Below are 22428 nucleotides of genomic sequence, written 5' to 3'. Positions count from 1 at the left end.
CAGCATGCAGATAAAAATCAGTGTCTTAAAAATGATACAGAAAAAAAAACATTATGATGTGATGCTATTTTAAACAAAAGTCAGGCACACTGTAGGGTGCTAATAACTTGCAGAAAGTGTGTGTGTGTGTGTGTGTGTGTCTGAAAGAGAGAGAGAGAGAGAACCATCTATTTTTAATGTGCAATTATGCTTCTCTTTCTTTCTTTCTTTCTTTCTTTCTTTCTTTCTTTCTTTCTTTCTTTCTTTCTTTCTTTCTTTCTTTCTTTCTTTCTTTCTTTCTTTCTTTCTTAAAAATAAATCATTATAAAATTCTACAAATATTTGTGTTGGTTGGCTGGCACCTACAGGAATTGAAAATGAACCCACTCTGCAGGATGCTTCATCAAAATAGAACACAAAAAAAGAAAGGTGGAAAAATAAAGTGGAAAAAACAACAGAAACATCAAAAATGACAACTGGTAGTCACAAGGATTAACCCACAAATCTGCAACAACCAAGTTCTCAGAAAAAGAGTAAACAAACTGCCCGGGACAGCCACTCCACTGACTGGTGCAGCCTGTGCCCAGCATGAATCCAAACACAGAACCTGTTCCGGAAAGCGTCGCCTCTGGAGGCAGCTTGCCCACCCTGGTGGTTCTGTCGTGATGACCGACTGGGTTCCCAGAAAAAGATAAAGAGGGTCAGCATCAGCATCTGCACCAGCGGAAAACCAGACCAGATTGAGCCCAGCATCACAATTTCAAAGAAAAAGAATAGGTGCCAACGGAGGAGTCAGCACTGCCTACAGCAGAAACCCTGATTTACATACCCACCCCTCCACCTGCAGAAAATTAATGCTTAGTGAGGTGCAGGTGACTGTTAGTTAGGGGGATCGTGATCTTGTGCCTGGAACTAAAGCCACTATTACTGTCAAAAAAAAAAAAAAGACTACAACGTACAGGTCCTGCTACACATCTGCATTTTACTGAACAGCAGGATTGCTCAGAAATGTTTTGTAGAAATAGGACAGGTGCTTTTGCTTTAAAAATTGCTAAATTGTTTTACAGGATCGAGGAGTTAAGGAAGATGAACTCCAGAGCATTCAGAACTATCTGCTGACCATTGATGAGGTGGGTCTCCTCACACAAATACAGTATTCCATATACCTAAAGTTTACGTACAAGTTTTTTTGTATTTGTCATATATACACTAATCAGTCATAACATTAAAACCACCTCCTTGTTTCTACACTCACTGTCCATTTTATCAGCTCTTACCATATAGAATCACTTTGTAGTTCTACAATTACTGACTGTAGTCCATCTGTTTCTATACATACTTTGTTAGCCTGCTTTTCACCCTGTTCTTCAATGGTCAGGACCCCCACAGGACCACCACAGAGCAGGTATTATTTAGGTGGTGGATGATTCTCAGCACTGCAGTTACAATGACATGGTGGTGGTGTGTTAGTGTGTGTTGTGCTGGTATGAGTGGACCAGACACAGCAGCACAGCTGGAGTTTTTAAATACCACGTCCACTCACTGTCCACTCATTTAGACACTCCTACCTAATTGGTCCACCTTGTAGATGTAAAGTCAGAGACGATCACTCATCTATTGCTGCTGTTTGAGTTGGTCATCTTCTAGACCTTCATCAGTGGTCACAGGACGCTGCCCACAGGACGCTGTTGGCTGGGTATATTTTTGGTTGTTGGACTATTCTCAGTCCAGCAGTGACAGTGAGGTGTTTAAAAACTCCATCAGCGCTGCTGTGTCTTATCCACAAGCACAACACACACTAACACACCACCACCATGTCAGTGTCACTGCAGTGCTGAGAATGATCCACCACCTAAATAATACCTACTCTGTGGTGGTCCTGTGGGGGTCCTGGCCATTGAAGAACAGGATGAAAGCAGGCTAAAAAAACATGCAGATAAACAGATGGACTACAGTCAGTAATTGTAGAACTACACAGTGCTTTTATATGGTAAGTGGAGCTGATAAAATGGACAGTGAGTGTAGATACAAGGAGCTGGTTTTAATGTTATGGCTGATCGGTGTTCATCTACTTGTGAACAATACAAAACATTTGTTCTACACATCCCATCTATTGTTTTGATGCTCAAGGGTCTGAAGCACCAGTCTAGAAGGTTCAAGGTCTAATAAATAACCTAATATGTAAACGGTATAATTTTTTACTTTTGAATCGCAGGATGAGAACCTGCATGACGTTCTGCAGCTTCTGGTCGCACTGATGTCTGAGCACCCGGCATCCATGATACCAGCCTTTGACCAGAGAAACGGCATCCGGTGAGTTAAACTATCTTTAATTCTCCTTCACAGCCTGGAGGATCTTTCACCGTGAATTATTCACCTTTATCTCCGTACGAGTTCACAGATTTCCATATTTATTTTGTTTGAGGAGCAGGATCGAAGCTTTCTTGCACGTGCTAATGAAATGTGGACGCAGGTGATGAAGTTATTTTTCTGGTGAAGCATTAGCTTTCTCACACTGTGTCATTATGCAGCGTTTGTTTGTCCTGTGATTCATCTCATCTTACCTGACAGACTTTTTCTCTCAAACTGTTTCTATGCTAATGTCTGGTTCTACCACATTATTTAGAGTTGTCTTCAAACTTCTGACTTCCAAGAGTGAGAGTATTCGAGTGCAGGCGCTGAAGGTGTTGGCCTACTTTCTCAAACACCTGGGTCATAAGTAAGTGAAGTTTTTGTGTTTTGTGAAAGGCTGTTAGCTTTTATATATTGTGTAGCTTGTATTTAATAAATCTCTTTAAATGTAATGATGCAAATTGAGGTTCTGGTAATAAAACCCAAATTTTTTGTATGTGTCCAGTGTAAGTAGCAGTTAGGTTGGTAGCTCTTGAGAAGCTGCCTCAGGTTTACCAGTAAACTGTAAAGCTATCTGGTCTGCCTACCTAGATAGCTAGCTATTTTACATTACATTTACAGGCCCAAATCAGAAAAAGTTGGAATGATATAGACAATGCAAAAATGATTAAAAAAAAAAAAAAAAAAAAAAAAAAAAAAAAAAAATTATAAATAAATATTACAAATACATAAATAAATAATAAAAATTAATAAAATAAAAATAAAAGAATAAATAATAAATAAATAAATATTACAAATAAATAAAATAAAAATAAAATTATAAATAAATAAATATTACAAATAAATAAAATAAAATAAAATAAAAATGAATGAATAAAAATTAATAAAAATAAATCAAATAATAAATAATTGTTTTGACTTTTATTTCATTGCGGACAGCATGAACCCAATATATTTACTGTCTGTCATGTTTCATGTCTGTTCAACTTTTATTTTATTAAGATATATTATAACCTTTGGCCTCTATTAAATTGAGCATTAAATCAATTTCATCATGTAATTTCATTCTAATACATGCTTTGTCAGCTTGCTGCTTTATTTTTTTTTTATATATTTATTATTAGTAAGCCTTTATAGATATAGAGAGGTCCTGGACTATTTTATTTCCTTTGAAAAAAAGGGTAAACAGTTTTATTGTTACAGATTTACAGTTACAGACTTATTAAAACTCAAAAAAGTGAAAGACAGGCTTCACCACCTCGACCCCGACCTGTATAAAGTGTTGGTAAAACAGACAATGAATAAATGAAGCTGAAACTGTACAGACATTTGTAAATTTGCACAAGAGTATGCTGAGTTTATTATTAATTCATCTTTTCAGTTTGCATAGCTATCAGTGAGTAAGCAGCGCATGTGTGTGTTTAGGAGTGGAGTGTATTTAGTGCTGAGGTGGCAGACTGAATAAACCCCAGTCATTATTCTGATCTGTCCCACTGTGCCTTTAGCACTGCTGCATTCTCATGTAGCTTTGTGCCAGCCTGTCTGAATAATGGCATTTTCTGGATACTTCATCACACTGAACGCTGCTTCTCTCTCTGTACAGCAGCAGCTTCTGCAGATCACGGTTGATTTGTTAGTTAGTGTCACTGTGTAAAAGTGATGTTACCTGACACCGCTCTCGAGGTGCCAAACTCGCCAGCTTTCAGCATTTTTCTGGTGGTTTTACACACTGAATATCTGTGTTACTGAATATCTGTCTGTGTGTGTGTGTGTGTGTGTGTGTGTGCAGGAGAAAAGTGGAGATCATGCACACACACAGTCTGTTCACACTACTGGGAGAGAGACTCATGCTACACACCAGCACGGTGTCAGTGACAACATACAACACTCTGTATGAGGTAACGTATCCTGTTTAAGAGACAGATAGACTGGATGGAATAACTCAGATGGAAGAGTGGGCGCATTTACAGGAAGACAGACGAGGAATAAACAGCTTGCTGGTGCATAAAAGGATAAACAGATAAATAAATAGGTTGTCTGAAATACAAATAGAAAGTAAGGTGGATTGATGGGTGGATGAAAAAACGGATGGATACATGAGGATGTGCATGGATGGGTAGGTGAGTGAACGGTCAGGCAGCCTGTCTAATAGATGCACAGTTAGAGAGAAAACTAGGTGGCTGAATGAATCGAATACAAGGGAGACAGGTAAATACATTTAAAAATAAATGTTCTTTTTCTTTATTAGATCTTGACAGAGCAAGTGTGTACACAGGTTGTTCACAAGCCACATCCTGACCCTGATTCTACTGTGAAGATCCAGAACCCCAGTAAGTTTCATACTTCTGTCTAACCTTCTAACCTGATACTAATGTCTAGGCAAATGTAGCACAACACATGATTATTCAAATGCTAATGATAATTTAAGAGACACAGTTTCTGCAACGAGATAAATACATGGTGTGCTCAGTCACCGAGATGGGTACGCCGTGCATGGTGTAGACCTTATCACTCTTCACAAGTATTCAGAGATATTCTGATGCAAAAAAAACATCAAGAAAATGCCATATATCATGTGGTTATATCTTAAGTCGCTCTGAGACATAAACAAAGCTTTGTAAAATAAAAAAAAAAGGATTCTTCCAGTTAAAAGAAAAGCATGTTTAAATAAAAAGCATTTTGGCCAATGTAGTGGTGTTCAATCTCCCATGTGGCGCAGCAGGATATTCTGCTAGTACACCAGCCCTGAGATTTTGAACTCCCCGGTTTGAATCTCAGCTCTGTTACCGGTCGGCTGGGCACCCTCTAGCAGGCACAATTGGCAGTGCTTGCAGCAGACAAAACTGGCCATTAAGTCTGCTGGGTGGGAAAAGACCTGGGCTCTTCAAACACTGTGCAAGGACCCTGGTTGACAGCCCAAGGCACCTGTGCAGAAGTGTAGAAGCATAAGTGTAGAAGCGTGTCTCTCCTCATGTCCAAATCCATGGAGACTCGGGTGAGAAAGAAGAGGTTGAGAGACCTCATGGGGCAGGTGAATATAAATATAACCTAATTATATTAAAAATAATTGGGATCCCCAGCAGCAGAAGACTATTTGGGCATGCTAAATCAAGATAAAAACAGGTGGTGGATAAAAGTGACATTGTGTTCCTGTAGAAACCCTAAGGTGACTGCTTGACTGATGGATAAATCCAACAACTCCACAAAATATGGGGTTTAAAGCATGATGAATAAAACTTATTATACCCAAAATTAACAGCTATTCTTACTTTAAAAGATAAAAAAAATAATTTTTTCAAATTTCTCTGTTCCTGACATTTCACTTATCGTCTCAGTGATCCTAAAGGTGGTGGCTACGCTGCTGAAAAGCTCGACACCTAGCGCCGAGCTGATGGAGGTGCGGCGTCTTTTCCTCTCAGACATGATCAAACTGTTCAGCAACAGCCGAGAGAACAGACGGTAAGGGTTCGGCTTCATCCTCCAATCCCTCACCCTTCCTCTCTTTGCCAACAGCAACAATTACCCACCTGATGAATGGAAGAAAGAAACATGAGGGGGGTTTTATGTTTTCCCTCAATGTTCTATATTTAATTCTCCTTCCATCGGGTTAAATCATCCTTGAATTTGCAGCATGTTGGGTTTCCAGCAGATGTTTCTGTTACTCTCTCTCTCTCGCTCTCTCTCCGTGTGAAAGATGGGTATATCAAAGGCAGTGGTGATTTCTGTGACCTCATGTCTGGCTTAGTATCCTCTGCACCATCAGGTTCTGAGCAGCTCATCAATCGCACAGCGTGCAGAGTGATTGTCGTCATCACTGCACTTCATCATCTTTGTCATTAGAATTAGAGACAGCCGCTCTGAAATGACGATCGCACTTCATGCTCAGATGGCTCCAACACCTCCCAAGAGGATCCTCTCAATCTGACGGCTACATGAGGAATTATTTAACGCTGCCAGATTTTGGATGTGCATGACTGGGATTTCATTGACTTGCAGTGACACGGTGTCTAACACTACAGCCGTATTTCTGCTAAAGTCTAAAATATTAGTATTGTTTAGATTATTTATATTATATACCGACGACGCATTACATTATGACCACTGACAGGTGAAGTAAATAACACTGATTATCTCTTCATCACGCCACCTGTTAGTGGGGGGATATATTAGGCAGCAAGTGAACATTTTATCCACAAAGTTGATGTTAGAAGCAGGAAAAATGATCAAGCGTGAGGATTTGAGCGATTTTGACAAGGACCAAATTGTGATGGCTAGACGACTGGGTCAGTGCATCTCCAAAACTGCAGCTCTTGTGGGGTGTTCCCGGTCTGCAGTGGTCAGTATCTATCAAAAGTAGTCCAAGGAAGGAACAGTGGTAAACCGGCGACAGGGTCATGGGTGGCCAAGGCTCACTGGTGCACGTGGGGAGCAAAGGCTGACCCGTGTGGTCCGATCCAACAGACGAGCTACTGTAGCTCAGATTGCTGAAGAAGTTAATGATGGTTCTGATAGAAAGGTGTCAGAATACACAGTGCATCGCAATTTGTTGCATATGGGGCTGCATTGCCGCAGACCAGTCAGGGTGCCCATGCTGACCCCTGTCCACCACCGCAGGAATGGTTTGAGGAGCACAACAACAAGTTTGAGGTGTTGACTTGGCCTCCAAATTCCCCAGATCTCAATCCAATCGAGCATCTGTGGGATGTGCTGGACAAAGAAGTCCGATCCATGGAGGCCCCACCTTGCAACTTCATGTTGGGGGTCTGCCGAACACTTTACACAGTGGCGCCAATCCATCATAGAGCATTACAGACACACACTCACTTCATCACACTTACTTATACATAGTACTCAATCCACCTACTAGCTTGTTTTATTGATATGAAAGGAAACTGGCATCCTCAAAGGAGCCAAACACATGATTAACCTCACTTTTGAACACAGACATGAAAAATCCTTGACTGTACTTTCAGTATCATGAATTTTAATGTTAATATATGTAAAATTATTTATAAATACACTGATGACTCAAAACATTATGATCACCTATCTAATATGCTGTCAGAACAGCTCTGACCCGCCAAGGCACTTGGCACTTGACTTCACAGGACCTCTGAAGGTGTCATGTGGTATCTGGTACTAAGACTACCAGCAGGTCCTTCTTGACAACTTCTGTATGTTGTGAAGTGGATCATCCTAAAGTGCATTCTGGTGCCATCTGTTCCTTGGGTAAATGATGCACACATGCTTGCCAGGCCATCAGCACGATCTGGGAGCAAATGAGATTCATCGGAGTAGATGCTACTATTGCTACAATGTTCAGTTTTGCCATTTGAATGCCTAAACGCAGCCCCCGGTTGTCCAGAACTGGCTCGGGCAAGTATTTTCTACACTGTGGCACAAATTGCAGATCATTTTAGATCTGTGATTTGTGCCACAGTAGCCCTTGTGATGGTCCATACCAGATGCTATTAAGGGCACCCTAGAACTAAATGACCATTCTCGACTCCCGAGAGCGAGGTGGATGACTTAGAGACCACAGACCCTGGGCACAACCTTCTAGCTTAGGCAAAAGAACCAGATGTGAAGAACACTGTATCAGGTGTTTATCTGTAATTTTTGCCACAGCAGCCCTTCTGATGGTCCATACCAGATGCCATAGCCTTCATTGTATTTTGACCTTAATCAATTTTGGCCTCCAAGCACCCTGTCAAAGGTTTGTGGCCTGTCCCTCCTTCAACCATGGTTGGCAGGTACTTAACATGACTGCTCATGAGCAGCATGTTTCGATTTTAATTGAGTTGTCTGGCCATAACAATTGTGCCCATGTCTATGCTATTCATGTCTTTACACTGATCATATCTGCTGTGTTCAACATGAATACTACGAGTAACCACCATCAGCTCAACATTTAATATATTTCTGACCATGATATGCTCAATTGTTTAAAAAAAAAAAGACACTGCCATGAACATTTGTTTTGGGGGGAGGATTTGCATTTGTTTTTAACTCACCTCCTATTGTTTAGCAAATGTATTATCGTAAATAAATGTATGCATTTTAGTTTTTAATTCAGCATCATGCATATAGTATACATACAGTATTTCAGATTTAAATGCAAAGTCAGGAATTAAAGATTAGGATATTTAATTTTGAACAGAATACTCAGCAGAAACCAAATTGCCTTATTTAAAGCTTTGCTGTCTGATTCATTCATGAGACAGATTTTACTGGGTACTGCTATTATATATTGGGTTATGCCTGTGTGAATATACTGTGTTATGCCTGTGTGAATATATTGTGTTATGCTTGTGTGTTAGGTGCTTGCTGCAGTGCTCTGTATGGCAGGACTGGATGTTTTCACTGGGCTACATTAACCCCAAAAACTCTGAGGAGCAGAAGATCACTGAGATGGTCTACAACGTGTTTCGTATCCTGCTCTACCATGCCATCAAGCATGAATGGGGAGGCTGGCGTGTGTGGGTGGATACTCTTTCCATAGCACACTCCAAAGTAAGTTATTATTATTATTATTATAAAGTCAAGCATGTATTATTACAATGTAAAATGTATTTATTTATTAACGTAATTAAATTATTTATTTTTTGTTTATTTATTTATATAAGTCTGCAAAAACTGTTGGTGAGTGGTATTACAAAAACTTTCAGTTATCATTTCTGAATTGTCATATATATATATACAGTGCCTCCAAGTAGTATTCAACCCCCTGCAGATTTTGCAGGTTTACACATTTAGAGTTAACTTAGCATTTTGAAATTTTGACTGTAGATGGGCCTGGACATGTGAAATGCACTGCAGCCAAAAATAATGTTATTTCTGTGTTTATTAATTTTTAAAAAATCTTCAAAGTTTACCCGAGGGTCAATTATTATTCAACCCCTTAAACCACCAGAATTCTGTTTGGTTCCCTCAAGTATTAAGAAGTAATTGAGATATTAAGAACAATGAGCTTCACATGCTTGGATTAATTATGTTTTTTCCCCACCTCTTCTGACTATAAAAGCCCCTCCCCAAACAGGTGAACAGCGCTCATACATGGTCAACATGGGAAAGACTAAGGAGCATTCCAAGGCCATCAGAGACAAAATCGTAGAGGGTCACAAGGCTGGCAAGGGGTACAAAACTCTTTCCAAAGAGTTGGGCCTACCTGTCTCCAACGTTGGGAGCATCATCCGGAAGTGGAAGGCTCATGGAACTACTGTTAACCTTCCACAGCCTGGACAGCCTTTCAAAGTTTCCTCCCGTGCCAAGGCCAGGCTTGTCCGAAAGGTCAAGGCTGACCCAAGGACAACAAAGAGGGAGCTCCGGGAAGATCTCATGACGTTGGGGACATTGGTTTCAATAAATACCATAAGTAATGTACTCCACCGCACTGGTCTCCGTTCCAGGTGAGTCCGTAAGGTACCTTTACTTTCAAAGCGTCATGTCAAGGCCCGTCTAAAGTTGCTGATGATCACTTGGAGGACTCTGTGGCAGACTGGTTTAAGGTTCTCTGGTCTGATGAGACCAAGATCGAGCTCTTTGGTGCCAACCACACCCGGGCCATTTGGCGAGAGGATGGCACTGCATACGACCCCAAGAATACCATCCCTACAGTCAAGCATGGTGGTGGCAGCATCATGCTGTGGGGCTGCTTCTCAGCCGAGGGGCCTGGCCATCTGGTCCACATCCACGTATAGCACGTCCTACCTGGAGATTTTGGCCAAAAACCTCCGCTCCTCCATCAAGGATCTTAAGATGGGTCGTCATTTCATCTTCCAACAGGACAACGACCCCAAGTACATGGCCAAGAAAACCAAGGCCTGGTTTAAGAGGGAAAAGATCAAGGTGTTGCAGTGTCTCCTGACCTTAACCCAATTGAAAACTTGTGGAAGGAGCTCAAGATCAAAGTCCACAAGAGATGCCCAAAGAACCTATACAACTTGGAGAAGATCTGCATGGAGGAGTGGGCCAAGATTACTCCAGAGACCTGTGCCGGCCTGATCAGGTCTTATAAAAAACGATTGATAGCTGTAATTGCAAGCAAGGCTTATTCCACAAAATATTAAACCTAGGGGTTGAATAATAATTGACCCTCTGGTAAACTTAAAATTTTTTTTTTTTAATTAATAAACAGAGAAATAAGATTCTTTTTGGCTGCAGGGGGTTGAATACTACTTGGAGGCACTGTATATATATATATTATATACATATTATTATATTATATTATATTATTATATATAATATATACATACGTATATAGATACCATTTATTTACAGTTAGAATACAGTGTTTGATTCCAAATTTGCACATCTTTGCTTTTTTTCTTCCATTAAGCTGCACCGTCACACATCTAGTCTGTCTCTGGATGGATTTTGAATGCTCCATTTGTCAGAACTGGTCAAGTTCAAACCAATTTTGTTGATATTTTTAGCCCAGGCTGGACTGTTCAGTACAGTCCACATACTCTCAGTAGGGTTGCAGACAGGATGTAGTTTTTCCAAAACCATTTCTGATGTGTTTTGTGTTAAAATTCAGATTCCTGTCTGATGGTTTAAGGTTGTGTGAATATTTGAGGTGAACTCTCATTATTCTGTCTACTTTCTCTGCAGACTTGTTGGGTTTGAGTCAGAAAAAAAAAAAGACACTGCAGTGACACTGACATGGTGGTAATGTGTTAGTGTGTGTTGTGCTGGTATGAGTGAATAAGATACAGCAATGCTGATGAAGTTTTTAAACACCTCACTGAGAATAGTCCACCAACCAGAAATATCCAGCCAACAGCACCCTGTGTGCAGCGTCCTGTGACCACTGATGAAGGTCTAGAAGATGACCAACTCAAACAGCAGCAATAGATGAGCGATCGTCTCTGACTTTACATCTACTAGGTGGACCAACTAGGTAGGAGTGTCTAATAGAGTGGACAGTGAGAGGACACGGTATTTAAAATCTCCAGTCATACCAGCACAACACACACTAACACACCACCACCATGTCAGTGTCACTGCAGTGCTGAGAATGATCCACCACCTAAATAATACCTGCTCTGTGGGGGTCCTGACCATTGAAGAACAGGGTGAAAGCAGGTTAAAAAAGTATTTAGAGAAACAGATGGACTACAGTCAGTAATTGTAGAACTACAAAGTGCTTCTTAAGTGGAGCTGATAAAATGGACAGTGAGTGTAGAAACAAGGAGGTGGTTTTAATGTTATGGCTGATTGGTGTACATGTGCATGCAAACTTTTAAGTTGAAATCTGTTTACCATCTGTTACCAGGTGACATATGAAGCTCATAAAGAGTACTTAGCCAAGATGTATGAGGAGTATCAGCGCCAGGAGGAGGAGAACATCATGATGGGAAAGAAAGGATTAGTCAGCACCATATCAGGCCTCTCTGCCCAGGCTTCTGCCATCAAGGGCACCTTGGAACTAAATGACCATTCTCAAACACAGACTCCCGAGAGCGAGGTGGATGACTCAGAGACCACAGACCCCGGGCGCAACCCTCTAGCTCAGGCAAAAGAACCGGATGTGAAGAACGCTGTATCAGGTGTCCGGGTAGAAGTTCACGACCTGTTGGTGGACATCAAGGCTGAGAAAGTGGAGGCCACCGAGGTGAAGCTGGATGACATGGAGACTCTAGGAGTGACGGATAATGGGAGCCTGGTGGAGGTGGACTGTCTCCTGGACAACGTCTACTCAGCCGCTGTAGAGAAGCTCAACAACAACGTTAACAATGTCTTGGTACCAAAAACCAGCTTGGAGAACAAAAATTCAGGACCGCTGATCAGTCTAAATGAGGATAAAGACGCCGTACCAAGTGGAAACACCTTCCTTTTTGGTGCGGTTGGTACAAGTCCATCTGAGAACTTGCTGCCCAAAATCACACCATCTGAACCCTTGCCTCTTGGTGGTGGTCACCATCAGGTTCGTACCAGCACCAGTGATCTTGGTTTGTTGGCACACATGACTCTTGAATCAGAAGCAAGCTCTGGATCAGAAGCTTTAAAGGATTGCTTCAAGATTCAGCCCAGTTTGGGAGTGTTTAATTCCTTATCTCAGGGAGAAAGTTCCACAAAGAATCCAGAGCCGGCTGAGATGGTGGAGCCAGAGACCGAAGCTTTGGGAGGGAAGAACAGTGTCAATGTTTCCAGCACCATTTCAGATACAGAGAGGTCTGATGATAGCAAGGAGAAGGAGATAAAGAAGATCCAGACCACTGCGACCACACAGGTAGTATCTGGGATTACTTAAGCTTTTTCCCTGTGTATGTATTTTCATGAAACACTACAGGACCAAAAGTATGTACCCCCCTTTTAATAATTTTACTTCCCATTAAAAAATAATGAGAAGTGTAAAATGTAATAAAAAAACACCTGTCTTTAAACTTTCCACAGGTAATCAGGCGAATTGGAAACTATATGCAATCATTATTTGATTATTAAGAATTAATGTTCAGTCATTTATATGCAAGAATGGGTTGAGCTTTGCCACATAATAATAATAAATAGTCCATTATACTATACTAATTTCTAAAATTCAACTTCTTCTTCCTCAGCCTTTGTCCCGTTGGGTTGCGGGGTAGGCTCTCGGCGGATCATGATCCGCATTGATTTGGCACAATTTTTACGCCGGATGCGCTTCCTGACACAACCCTCCCTATTTTACCTATCCTCCCTATTTTATCTGGGCTTGGTAACTACAATGCACTGGTTTGTGTATCTTAGCAGCCAGGTAACTTTAGGACAATTCAGTGTTTCCAATTAGCCTGGTGGCATGTTTTTTGACTGTGGGAGGAAACCGACGCAGACACGGGGAGAACATGCAAACTCCGCACTGAAAGGACCCGGACCGCCCCGCCTGGGGATCGAACCCAGGACCTTCTTGCTGTGAGGTGACAGTGCTACCCACTTAGCCACCGCGCCCACATTTCTTAAATTTAACAATTTAGAGAATCCCAGATGCTCAGGTTGCTCAGAGGTCCAACACGCTAGCCCACCACCACTGGGATCCCAAGCTCTAATGTTGAAATTCCAGCTGTTCTATCGACTGACTTTTTTTTTTTTAATGCATTTTTCTCCCCCTTTTTCCTCCCGATTTAGCGCATCCAATTTGTCTTCCGCTGCTGACAGACACCAGATATTGCATCCAAGGAGAGCATGCCGCTGCCCACGCCTTCTTTACACGTGTACAGCCCTCCTCTTCTCGTCCGTGCTTCCTGCACGGGTGTCTCTTCTGTCAATCAGGGTCCTTACACAGTGTATGAAGACCCACCCACCAACATATAGTTCGTTCCCCACCCTGCAGATACGGTGGCCAATTAGTATCCACCACAGGCACTGCCAATTATGCCTGCCAGATGGCGCCCAGCCGACCGGGACTTTTGATTGGCTTTTTGTCTATAGAGGGGAGGGACAATGGTTGAAGCAAGGTTTCCAAGGTTTCATTCCTTTTACACATTTTTTATTTATGTTTTGCTGACCTCCACTTCTGACCGAGAAGAGCTGTGACTAACACACGCCCCCTCCGACACGTGTACAGTAGCTGACTGCATCTTTTCACCTGCACGAGGGCGAGTTCATATGGGGCTCAGTTTCACACATGAAGAGTCACTGATCCCATAACCCCTCGTCTCTGTGTAGGCACCATCGATCAGCCAGTAGAGGACGTAATTGCATCAGTTACCCTACAAACGAGCCAATCATTGTTGGTGTAGGTGCCCAGCCTGCCAGTAGCAGAGTTCAGATTTAAACTTGTGAGTTCGAGATGTCAGCTCTGGTGTGCCTGCATATTTTACTGCTGCACCACCTGAGCGTCGTTGCTTCCAATTCTTTGTTGCATATTTCACTGTTTGTGCGATTAGGTATTCATTCATTCATTCATTCATTCATTTCACTCAGTGCTACATTCTGGCCAGGGTTGCAGTGGGCTCAGTGCCACCCAGAAACACTAACAAGTCAATAAGCACTGAACAGGGTGACGCTCCATCGTAGGGTGACACACTCACTTGCTAAAAAATTCCAAAACAGCCTGTTTATCATCTGCATGTTTTTGAGAGGAGGAAGGAATCCACAGCACCTCAGGAAAACACTCAGGAGATGGAGAGAACATGCAAAATTGACAATGACCGGAAGACACAGAACACTAAAACCATACACGCAGTCTAGCAGCTGTCCTAATTATCTAACAGCATTAGTGAATACTGTAGAACTTCAGTGTCAGAGGCATCGTGAGCATATATTTCATGTTGTGTTACATCTCCTCACTCCTACATATCTTCTAATCGGTGCACCCCTAACCTCACCCAGTACTAAGAAAAATCGATTTGTTGTGGTGTGTAAACAAAGCGTAAGAGCTGCAAATGTGTACTTACTATCTTGTGCTTAGCCGTTTGAAAAGGTCAGAGCTCCGTCAGAGAAAAGCGTTAAGAGCGAGAGCGGGTTCGAGGGATATTTTTAGATATATGCTTTGCTGTTTGATCTGTAGCTTTTCTGAATGGTTTTTGAACTACCCACATATGGCTCTGGTTGCTCTTTCTCTAATATTTTAATACTGCATGTTTCACAATGAAGAATTTCAAATCATAAAACCAAACACAAAATAAGTGTATAAATATGTGTTTAAGGAGAGGGAAACTTTATAAACTGCTGTATACACTGATCAGCCATAACATTAAAACCACCTCCTTGTTTCTACACTCACTGTCCATTTTATCAGCTCCACTGACCATATAGAAGCACTTCTAGTTCTACAGTTACTTTGTTAGCCCCCTTTCATGCTGTACTTCAATGGTCAGGACCACCACAGAGCAGGTATTATTTAGGTGGTGGATCATTCTCAGCACTGCAGTGACACTGACATGGTGGTGGTGTGTTAGTGTGTGTTGTGCTGGTATGAGTGGATCAGACACAGCAGCGCTGCTGCAGTTTTAAATACCGTGTCCACCCACTGTCCACTCTATTAGACACTCCTACCTTGTTGGTCCACCTTGTAGATGTAAAGTCAGAGACGATCGCTCATCTGTTGCTGCTGTTTGAGTTGGTCATCTTCTAGACCATCATCAGTGGTCACAGGACGCTGCCCACGGGCTGATTATTTTTGGTTGGTGGACTATTCTTAGTCCAGCAGTGACAGTGAGGTGTTTAAAAACTCCTGCTGCTGTGTCTTATCCACTTATACCAGCACAACACACACTAACACACCACCACCATGTCAGTGTCACTGCAGTGCGAGAATGATTCACCACCCAAATAATACCTGCTCTGTGGTGGTCCTCGGAGAGTCCTGACCATTGAAGAACAGGGTGAAAGGGGGCTAACAAGGCATGCAGAGAAACAGTTGGACTAGAGTCAGTAATTGTAGAACTACAAAGTGCTTCTATATGGTCAGTCGAGCTGATAAAATGGACAGTGAGTTTAAAATGATAGTGTGTAGTGTTTTTTTTTCTTCCATACTGCCACACCATAATCCCCCCCCCCCTTATTCATCTGTTTTGACTTATTTGAAAATATGGTTAAACAATCTTTATCAATCTGAATCTTTATTTGGGATACATGATTGGGGAAACATAATTTCTTGCACAGATCTGAGTCCTCTACCTGCTGCCTCTGTTTAAAATGCTCCTCTGTTTTTAGGGTGTCCATGCCAGAGTGCTCGGTCTGATGGACAGGGATGTGCGAATGGATTTGGGTTTCAGGGTCGTGCCCATGAGCGAGGAGCAGAGGCATCAGTTCAGCCCGGGTCCTCGCACCACCATGTTTCGCATCCCAGAATTCAAGTGGTCACCGATGCACCAGCGCTTGCTCACGGACCTGCTGTTTGCTCTTGAGGCAGATCTGCATGTGTGGAGAAGGTCAGTGGTTATCTCTACACACTTGCATATGTTAGATAATATTTCCGTGTAAGAGAGGGTACCTAGCTTATAGCATTGAGTATTTTGCTTCATTAAAGGTGATGTGGTCTAAAAAGAGCACAATATTTAGACTTCATTATTTAAATGTTGAAAAGGCTGATTCACATAAGTAGGTTGATCCAAAATGCTGTCAAATACATTATGTGGCACATTTTCTTACGTTTGGATATTTTACCTCAGCCAGCAAGTTCCAAAAATGTCCAGCAGAGGCCCTTGACTTTATATGAATGTCAGATTGTAGGGTTAAAATATCTCGGCCCACTTCTTCCACCTATGAACGAATCAGCGTCTTTGCAGTGGTCTTGCCCGAATAGAAACATTTTTTGGTTTCTTTGTGCTTGGTTGTGAACTCATCTTTACAAACAGTGTAGGTTACAAAAGGAAAAATGCAAAAATGACTCAAACTTGCTACTGATAAATGAAAACTTTCTAGATTAGCGGTGCTTTAGACGGGCTGAGGTGTAGTTTTGGTAACAAGCCGCAAATTAAAGAAACAGTGGCCACATTTCATGTCAATCACATGGACCTGTTTGAATAAGGGGTGATCTACCAGCGTGCACTGTGCGGTCAACTGGTAGATCGTGATCGGCGTATTGGGCACCTCTGGTCTAATACAAAAAGGTAAAGACATAACTGAGAAGACATAACTGAGTGTCAAGTCTACCTTTTCCAGCACTACCACTAGGTTTAGGTGTGACATTTAGGGATGTAGCTGTAGAGTCTGTTACCAAGTCCTGGTTCATTTCTTTCTTTAATTAGTTAGTTTGTTGATATTTGAGTTCTGTCCAAGTATGTTCTATTGTTTTGATTCTTCCTCTGTTAAATCATTATTAATGCTGTTCTGTATGTTCCTTACTCCCACGTCTGTTGCCTCTCATGCCTCCTGAGCTGAACAGGAACAGAACAGGGTCTAATTACTGGTATTAATGCTTGCTGTGATGTTTAAACTCACATGTATTGATTTAGTTTCTAATTAAAATTGGACTGATATACTAGCTGTCTTGTTATAAATGATTAATGGACCCCAGCCAACCAAAAGAAAATCATTAAAACATTATTTTATCTATTGTAGATATATTTGTTCACATGGTACCGCACATATGGGCTGCTTTTATTATTAAACCTATTATTTAATTGGACAGATAGAGGACGGCACAGTGGCTTAGTGGGTAGCACTGTCGCCTCACAGCAAGAAGGGCCTGGGTTCGATCCCCAGGCGGGGTGGGGCGGTCTGGGTTCTTTTCTGTGCGGAGTTTGCATGTTCTCCCTGTGTCTGCGTGGGTTTCCTGCAGTCAGGTTAATTGGAGACACTGAATTGCCCTATAGGTGAATGGGTGTGTATGTGTGTCTGCCCTGTGATGGACTGGCGTCCCATCAAGGGTGTTACTGTGTGCCTTGCGCCCATTGAAAAGCTGGGATAGACTCCAGCAACCCCCCCCAATCCTAAGTTGATAAGAAAATGAATGAATGAATGAAATGGACAGATAGACATCTCTAACCTAAAATGGCTCACACTCTTTCACATATTATCCAAAGTGACTTATATAGTCTTTCTCTCTCTCTTACAGCCACTCGACGAAGTCAGTGATGGACTTTGTGAACAGCAACGAGAACATCATTTTTGTGCACAACACCATCCACCTGATCTCACAGATGGTGGATAACATCATCATCGCCTGTGGGGGGATCCTGCCTTTACTATCTGCTGCCACCTCACCCACAGTAAGTACTGCTGGCTCCATCTAGTGGTCCTAAGGTACTGTTACATCCCCAAAATGATGATCGGGCTTAAGGCTGTTAATTATTACATTTTCGGCATTTAGCAGACGCGTCTTACAGTCTAAGCAATTGAGGGTTAAGGGCCTTGCTCAAGGGCCCAACAGTGGCAACCTGTCAGTGGTGGGGTTTGAACCAGTGACCTTCTGCTTACTAGTCCAGTACCTAAACCACTAGGCTACAACTGCCCTTTACTACATAGGTTTCTTTGAATGTCACTGAAAGTTTATAAACTGAAATTTTAACTGAAGCATTAACACCTGGTGGAACATTGTGCTCAATACAACCCTGTTTTGTAGGCAGAATAATTTAGATTGTAATAATGAAACTGTGGAACTAATAAATCAATTGTTGAAGGCTACAAAACATCCCCATATCATTCATATTAATAGATTATTAAATTACTCTATTTACTTGTTTAGGCGAAGCAAATGTAAACCTCATTATTAAATAATAATGTGTCAATTTTTATATAAACAAATGTGTACATGTACAACCAAAGTACTTCACTGCTCATTGTATAAGAATATGCATTTATGTACAATAAACATTTATTTAATATGTGTTTAGTTATATTTGAATTTGTAATAATTGCCAGGTAAAGATTAGAGGTACAGTTACATTTATTAGATTCCTGTTATCTAGTTTTTAAGAATAATCGGTATGCCTCTTTCCCCTGACAATTTGATAAACTTTATTAATTAGACATGATAAGCTATATTTTAGCTATGTTTTCATCATTTAGAAGCTATTTTTATATTAACTGAGCACTTGTGTTGCTTTTTTCCTTGCATTTCATCGTCAAGCAGAATCCCAAGGTTAGTACTGAATCTTACTTTGATGTTCTGCTTTTTCTTTTTGCTTAACAATCACGCAGCCAGTTTTTCTTCATAATACATAGTTTAATGTAAGTTTGGCTCAGTGCGTGTGTGTGTATCTACACATAAATGTGCTGTATGGTCAAACTAAGGGTGTTTGATAGAAAATGCATACATGAATAATGGCCAAAATTATGTGGACCACTGACCATGAGCTTGTTGGACATTCCATTCAAAAGGCATTGGAATTAATATGTAACCACACTTCAATCCTTTGCTGCTGTAACACATTCATCCTTACAGCAAACTGGGCTCTCTTATACGGAAAATTGGGGGTCCACATTATTTTGGCCATTTTGGTTGTGTGTGTGTGTGTGTGTGACAAAGCTAATATTTATTATACAGTTATCAAATTCTGTTTTATCTGTAGTTACATTTGATCTAATAATAAAAATAGAATGTGGACCCCCAATTTTATGATGTTTGTGTGTGTGCGTGTTCCAGGCGGAGTTGGAGGTGTTTGAGGTGACGCAGGGCATGTCCTCAGAGACAGCGCTGACCTTTCTGACTCGTCTGATGTCCATGGTTGATGTTTTGGTGTTTGGAAGCTCGCTAAACTTCAGTGAGATTGAGGCAGAGAAGAACATGTCGTCAGGAGGACTAATGCGCCAGTGTCTCAGACTCGGTCGGTCATTATTAACTCGCATATTATTACATTTCTGTGTAGATTCTTAAAATAGGTTGCTTTATGGCTTTTGTATTATGATTCTGTCTCCTAAATACACTATACGACCTAAAGTATGTGGACACCTGACCATTAACTTGTTGGACCTCTCATTCTAAAAACAAAAGCATTAATGTGAAGTCCTCCAAAACTCTCTGCAACTATTGGGAAGGTTTACACAGGATTATGAGGTGTTCACTGATGATCCACTTTCATCCCCAAGCTGTTCAGTTGGGGCTCTGTGAAGACCACTGGAGTTTTGTACCTTCCAGAACCTGTTGGAATAACATTGAAAGCATGTGATTGATTTTTTTTGTAGACACTTGAAACCACCCGAACTCTAATTACAAGGTTGTCCACATACTTTTAGCCATATAGTGTAATAAATAAAGTGTAGAGCGTGTTTGTAAATGCATTGCTGCTGCAGGGTTTATAATTAATAATAAGATGTAACACTAATAATTTCATATATAAATGTGTGTGTGTGTGTGTGTGTTGCAGTGTGTTGTGTTTCAGTGAGGAACTGTTTAGAATGTAGACAGCGACAGAGGGACAGGGGGACAAAATTCCTAGCGTCCATCGCAAAGAATCAGGAGAGCATGCAGAACATCAACAAGGTCTTTGTTTTGTTATGTTCTTTAATTCTTTTAACCTACTGACCAGATTTATCAGCATCAGCATTTAAATATTAAAATACAGCTCCTAGAAATAGAGCTAGTGTTATTAAAAAATAGATATGTGAAATATTAGAATTAATTTAAATATTTACAGGTTTTAGTATTGTATCTAGGCATTTAATGTAGTGAACGGATTTATATTATAGTTATGTTTTTAATATAAGATGTTCTTGATCAGAAAAGACTAATACTAGTCCTAGTCATTTTTTTATTCGAATTATGAGACTAATATTGTTAATGAAACTAGCATTGTCTAGTTTTCCTTATTTCACTAAATTATTGCATCGGCTGTGTGTGTGTGGTGGGGGTAGGGGATGGGGGGCGGATGGCGTTTGTGACCAAAGCCCTGCGAAGGATTGGGCACAGGGAAAAATACCTGGACAGGACATCAGTCTTTCCCAGTGGAACTGGACCTGTCTCTACGCTGACCAGGACCTTGTTGTATCTCCATAACATGATGCTTCGATTTCCTCACCATATGTTCTGAACTACATTTGAAATCTTGCTACTTGACTGATGAGCTTAGATTTACAGGACTTTTTTTACATAAGGCCATTAAAGTTTCTCTACCAGACTTGACCTGACACTCTGAACAGGCGCACATGCATTGCTAAAACAAAGTATAACATATTTTATATACCTGTTAGCAATATAATGGACAATAAGTAAATATTAAGTAAATAATTATGAGAAATGTTGACGTGTTTTTGGCCATATAGAGTCGTTAGATATGCTATGATTTTATTAACATGCTATCATTTCTCTGTTTTAGACTTCCCTCGAGAATTTCACAAGTAACCTTTCTCCTATCAAGGACCCAGACCGCCTCCTGCAGGACGTGGACATCAATCGTCTGCGTGCCGTTGTTTTCCGTGATGTTGTAAGTAAAGGTCATTTTAAGTTTGATGATAATTTACATTAAGGCTCTTTAAGGTTGTATGATTCTGAGTGTTGTGTTGTGTTGTGTAGGACGATGGGAAGCAGGCTCAGTTCCTGGCCCTGGCTGTGGTCTACTTTATTTCTGTCCTTATGGTGTCCAAGTATCGGGACATTCTGGAGCCGCAGCGTGAGACAGCCAGGTTCGTTAGCCATTTGGGGAGGAGCATTCGACAGGAAATCAACTCTCCAATAAGCACAGGTAATGCTCCAAAAACTACACATACTTATGTTATATAATTATTTTTATGATGTGCTTCTGCCATACAGATAAACACTGTGGTATTTAGTTACTGACTATAGATATACATAAAGCTTATTTAATTAGTTAATGTTTGGTTCTACTTTGGCAAGTTTGTAATGGTTACTCTAAGGGACTGGTTACTTACCTAAACCAGGAATTTTATTAATTAAATTGTAATATTTTATCAGATCTGATTTTCATGTTAATTATGAGGTTTATAATGTTTAAATAATGGAAAAAAAAGTTAATTTATTAATTTATTAATCATTTTTTTATGGAATTTTTCTTCAAAGGACAAGGATTTTAAAAGGGGGTGATTAATTTAATAATGATTTTATCTTTGTAAAAATTGACTGGTCAAACTCAATCACTTTTTAGTTGTAGTATCTGTCTGTCTGTCTTTCTGTCTGTCTATCTGTCTGTCTGTCTGTCTGTCTGTCTATCCATCCATCCATCCATCTACTGTATCATCTATCTATCTGTCTGTCTATCTGTCTATATATCTGTCTATCCATCATCCATCTATCTACTGTATCATCTATCTATCTGTCTGTCTGTCTGTCTGTCTGTCTGTCTGTCTGTCTGTCTGTCTGTCTGTCCGTCCGTCCGTCCATCTATCTACTGTATCATCTATCTATCTGTCTGTCTGTCTATCTATCTATCTATCCATCCATCCATCCATCTATCCATCCATCCATCCATCCATCCATCTATCTAAAACCAGCTGTTCCTTGAGGATACCACAACTAGTAGTGCAGGTTGACACAAAAATTCACCATGGTTGGACAGGTACTTTTAAATGGGGATAAAGTTAAAGACATTAGTTAGGAGAAGGATAAACAGTATATAGTATAATATTTAAGTGGTGTAAGTAAGAGTTAGTTAGATATAAGGTATTTTGCCAAAGCATAGAGTGAAAGACTTGAATGTGATCTTGGACTCACATTACAGGGCATCTCACTTGAAGCCTGTTTACCAAGTGGCATATTTTTGGACTAAGGGAGATACC

The 22428-nt window shown here is 40.8% G+C and overlaps 1 protein-coding gene across 2 annotated transcripts in view; it reads left to right on the top strand.

Moving 5' to 3' along the window:
- The window catches only part of nbeab (neurobeachin b), a 322601-nt gene that overhangs the window by 108384 nt on the left and 191789 nt on the right, over nucleotides 1-22428 (top strand). The window contains exons 15-29 of one of the 2 annotated variants that reach the window (XM_063016272.1): nucleotides 1047-1109; nucleotides 2195-2292; nucleotides 2606-2698; nucleotides 4121-4229; nucleotides 4580-4661; nucleotides 5667-5790; nucleotides 8652-8844; nucleotides 11609-12565; nucleotides 15967-16184; nucleotides 17813-17966; nucleotides 18830-18838; nucleotides 19343-19523; nucleotides 20064-20179; nucleotides 21012-21119; nucleotides 21209-21377. In XM_063016272.1, coding sequence (XP_062872342.1) covers nucleotides 1047-1109; nucleotides 2195-2292; nucleotides 2606-2698; nucleotides 4121-4229; nucleotides 4580-4661; nucleotides 5667-5790; nucleotides 8652-8844; nucleotides 11609-12565; nucleotides 15967-16184; nucleotides 17813-17966; nucleotides 18830-18838; nucleotides 19343-19523; nucleotides 20064-20179; nucleotides 21012-21119; nucleotides 21209-21377 — 2674 coding nt within the window. Of the gene's footprint in view, nucleotides 1-1046; nucleotides 1110-2194; nucleotides 2293-2605; nucleotides 2699-4120; nucleotides 4230-4579; nucleotides 4662-5666; nucleotides 5791-8651; nucleotides 8845-11608; nucleotides 12566-15966; nucleotides 16185-17812; nucleotides 17976-18829; nucleotides 18839-19342; nucleotides 19524-20063; nucleotides 20180-21011; nucleotides 21120-21208; nucleotides 21378-22428 lie in introns of both variants that reach the window. The other variant, XM_063016273.1, reaches the window with a different exon arrangement.

The sequence above is a fragment of the Trichomycterus rosablanca genome, chromosome 20, assembly GCF_030014385.1.
Source record: "Trichomycterus rosablanca isolate fTriRos1 chromosome 20, fTriRos1.hap1, whole genome shotgun sequence".
NCBI classification, from domain to species: domain Eukaryota; kingdom Metazoa; phylum Chordata; class Actinopteri; order Siluriformes; family Trichomycteridae; genus Trichomycterus; species Trichomycterus rosablanca.
This window is presented reverse-complemented; position numbering and strand designations above follow the sequence as displayed.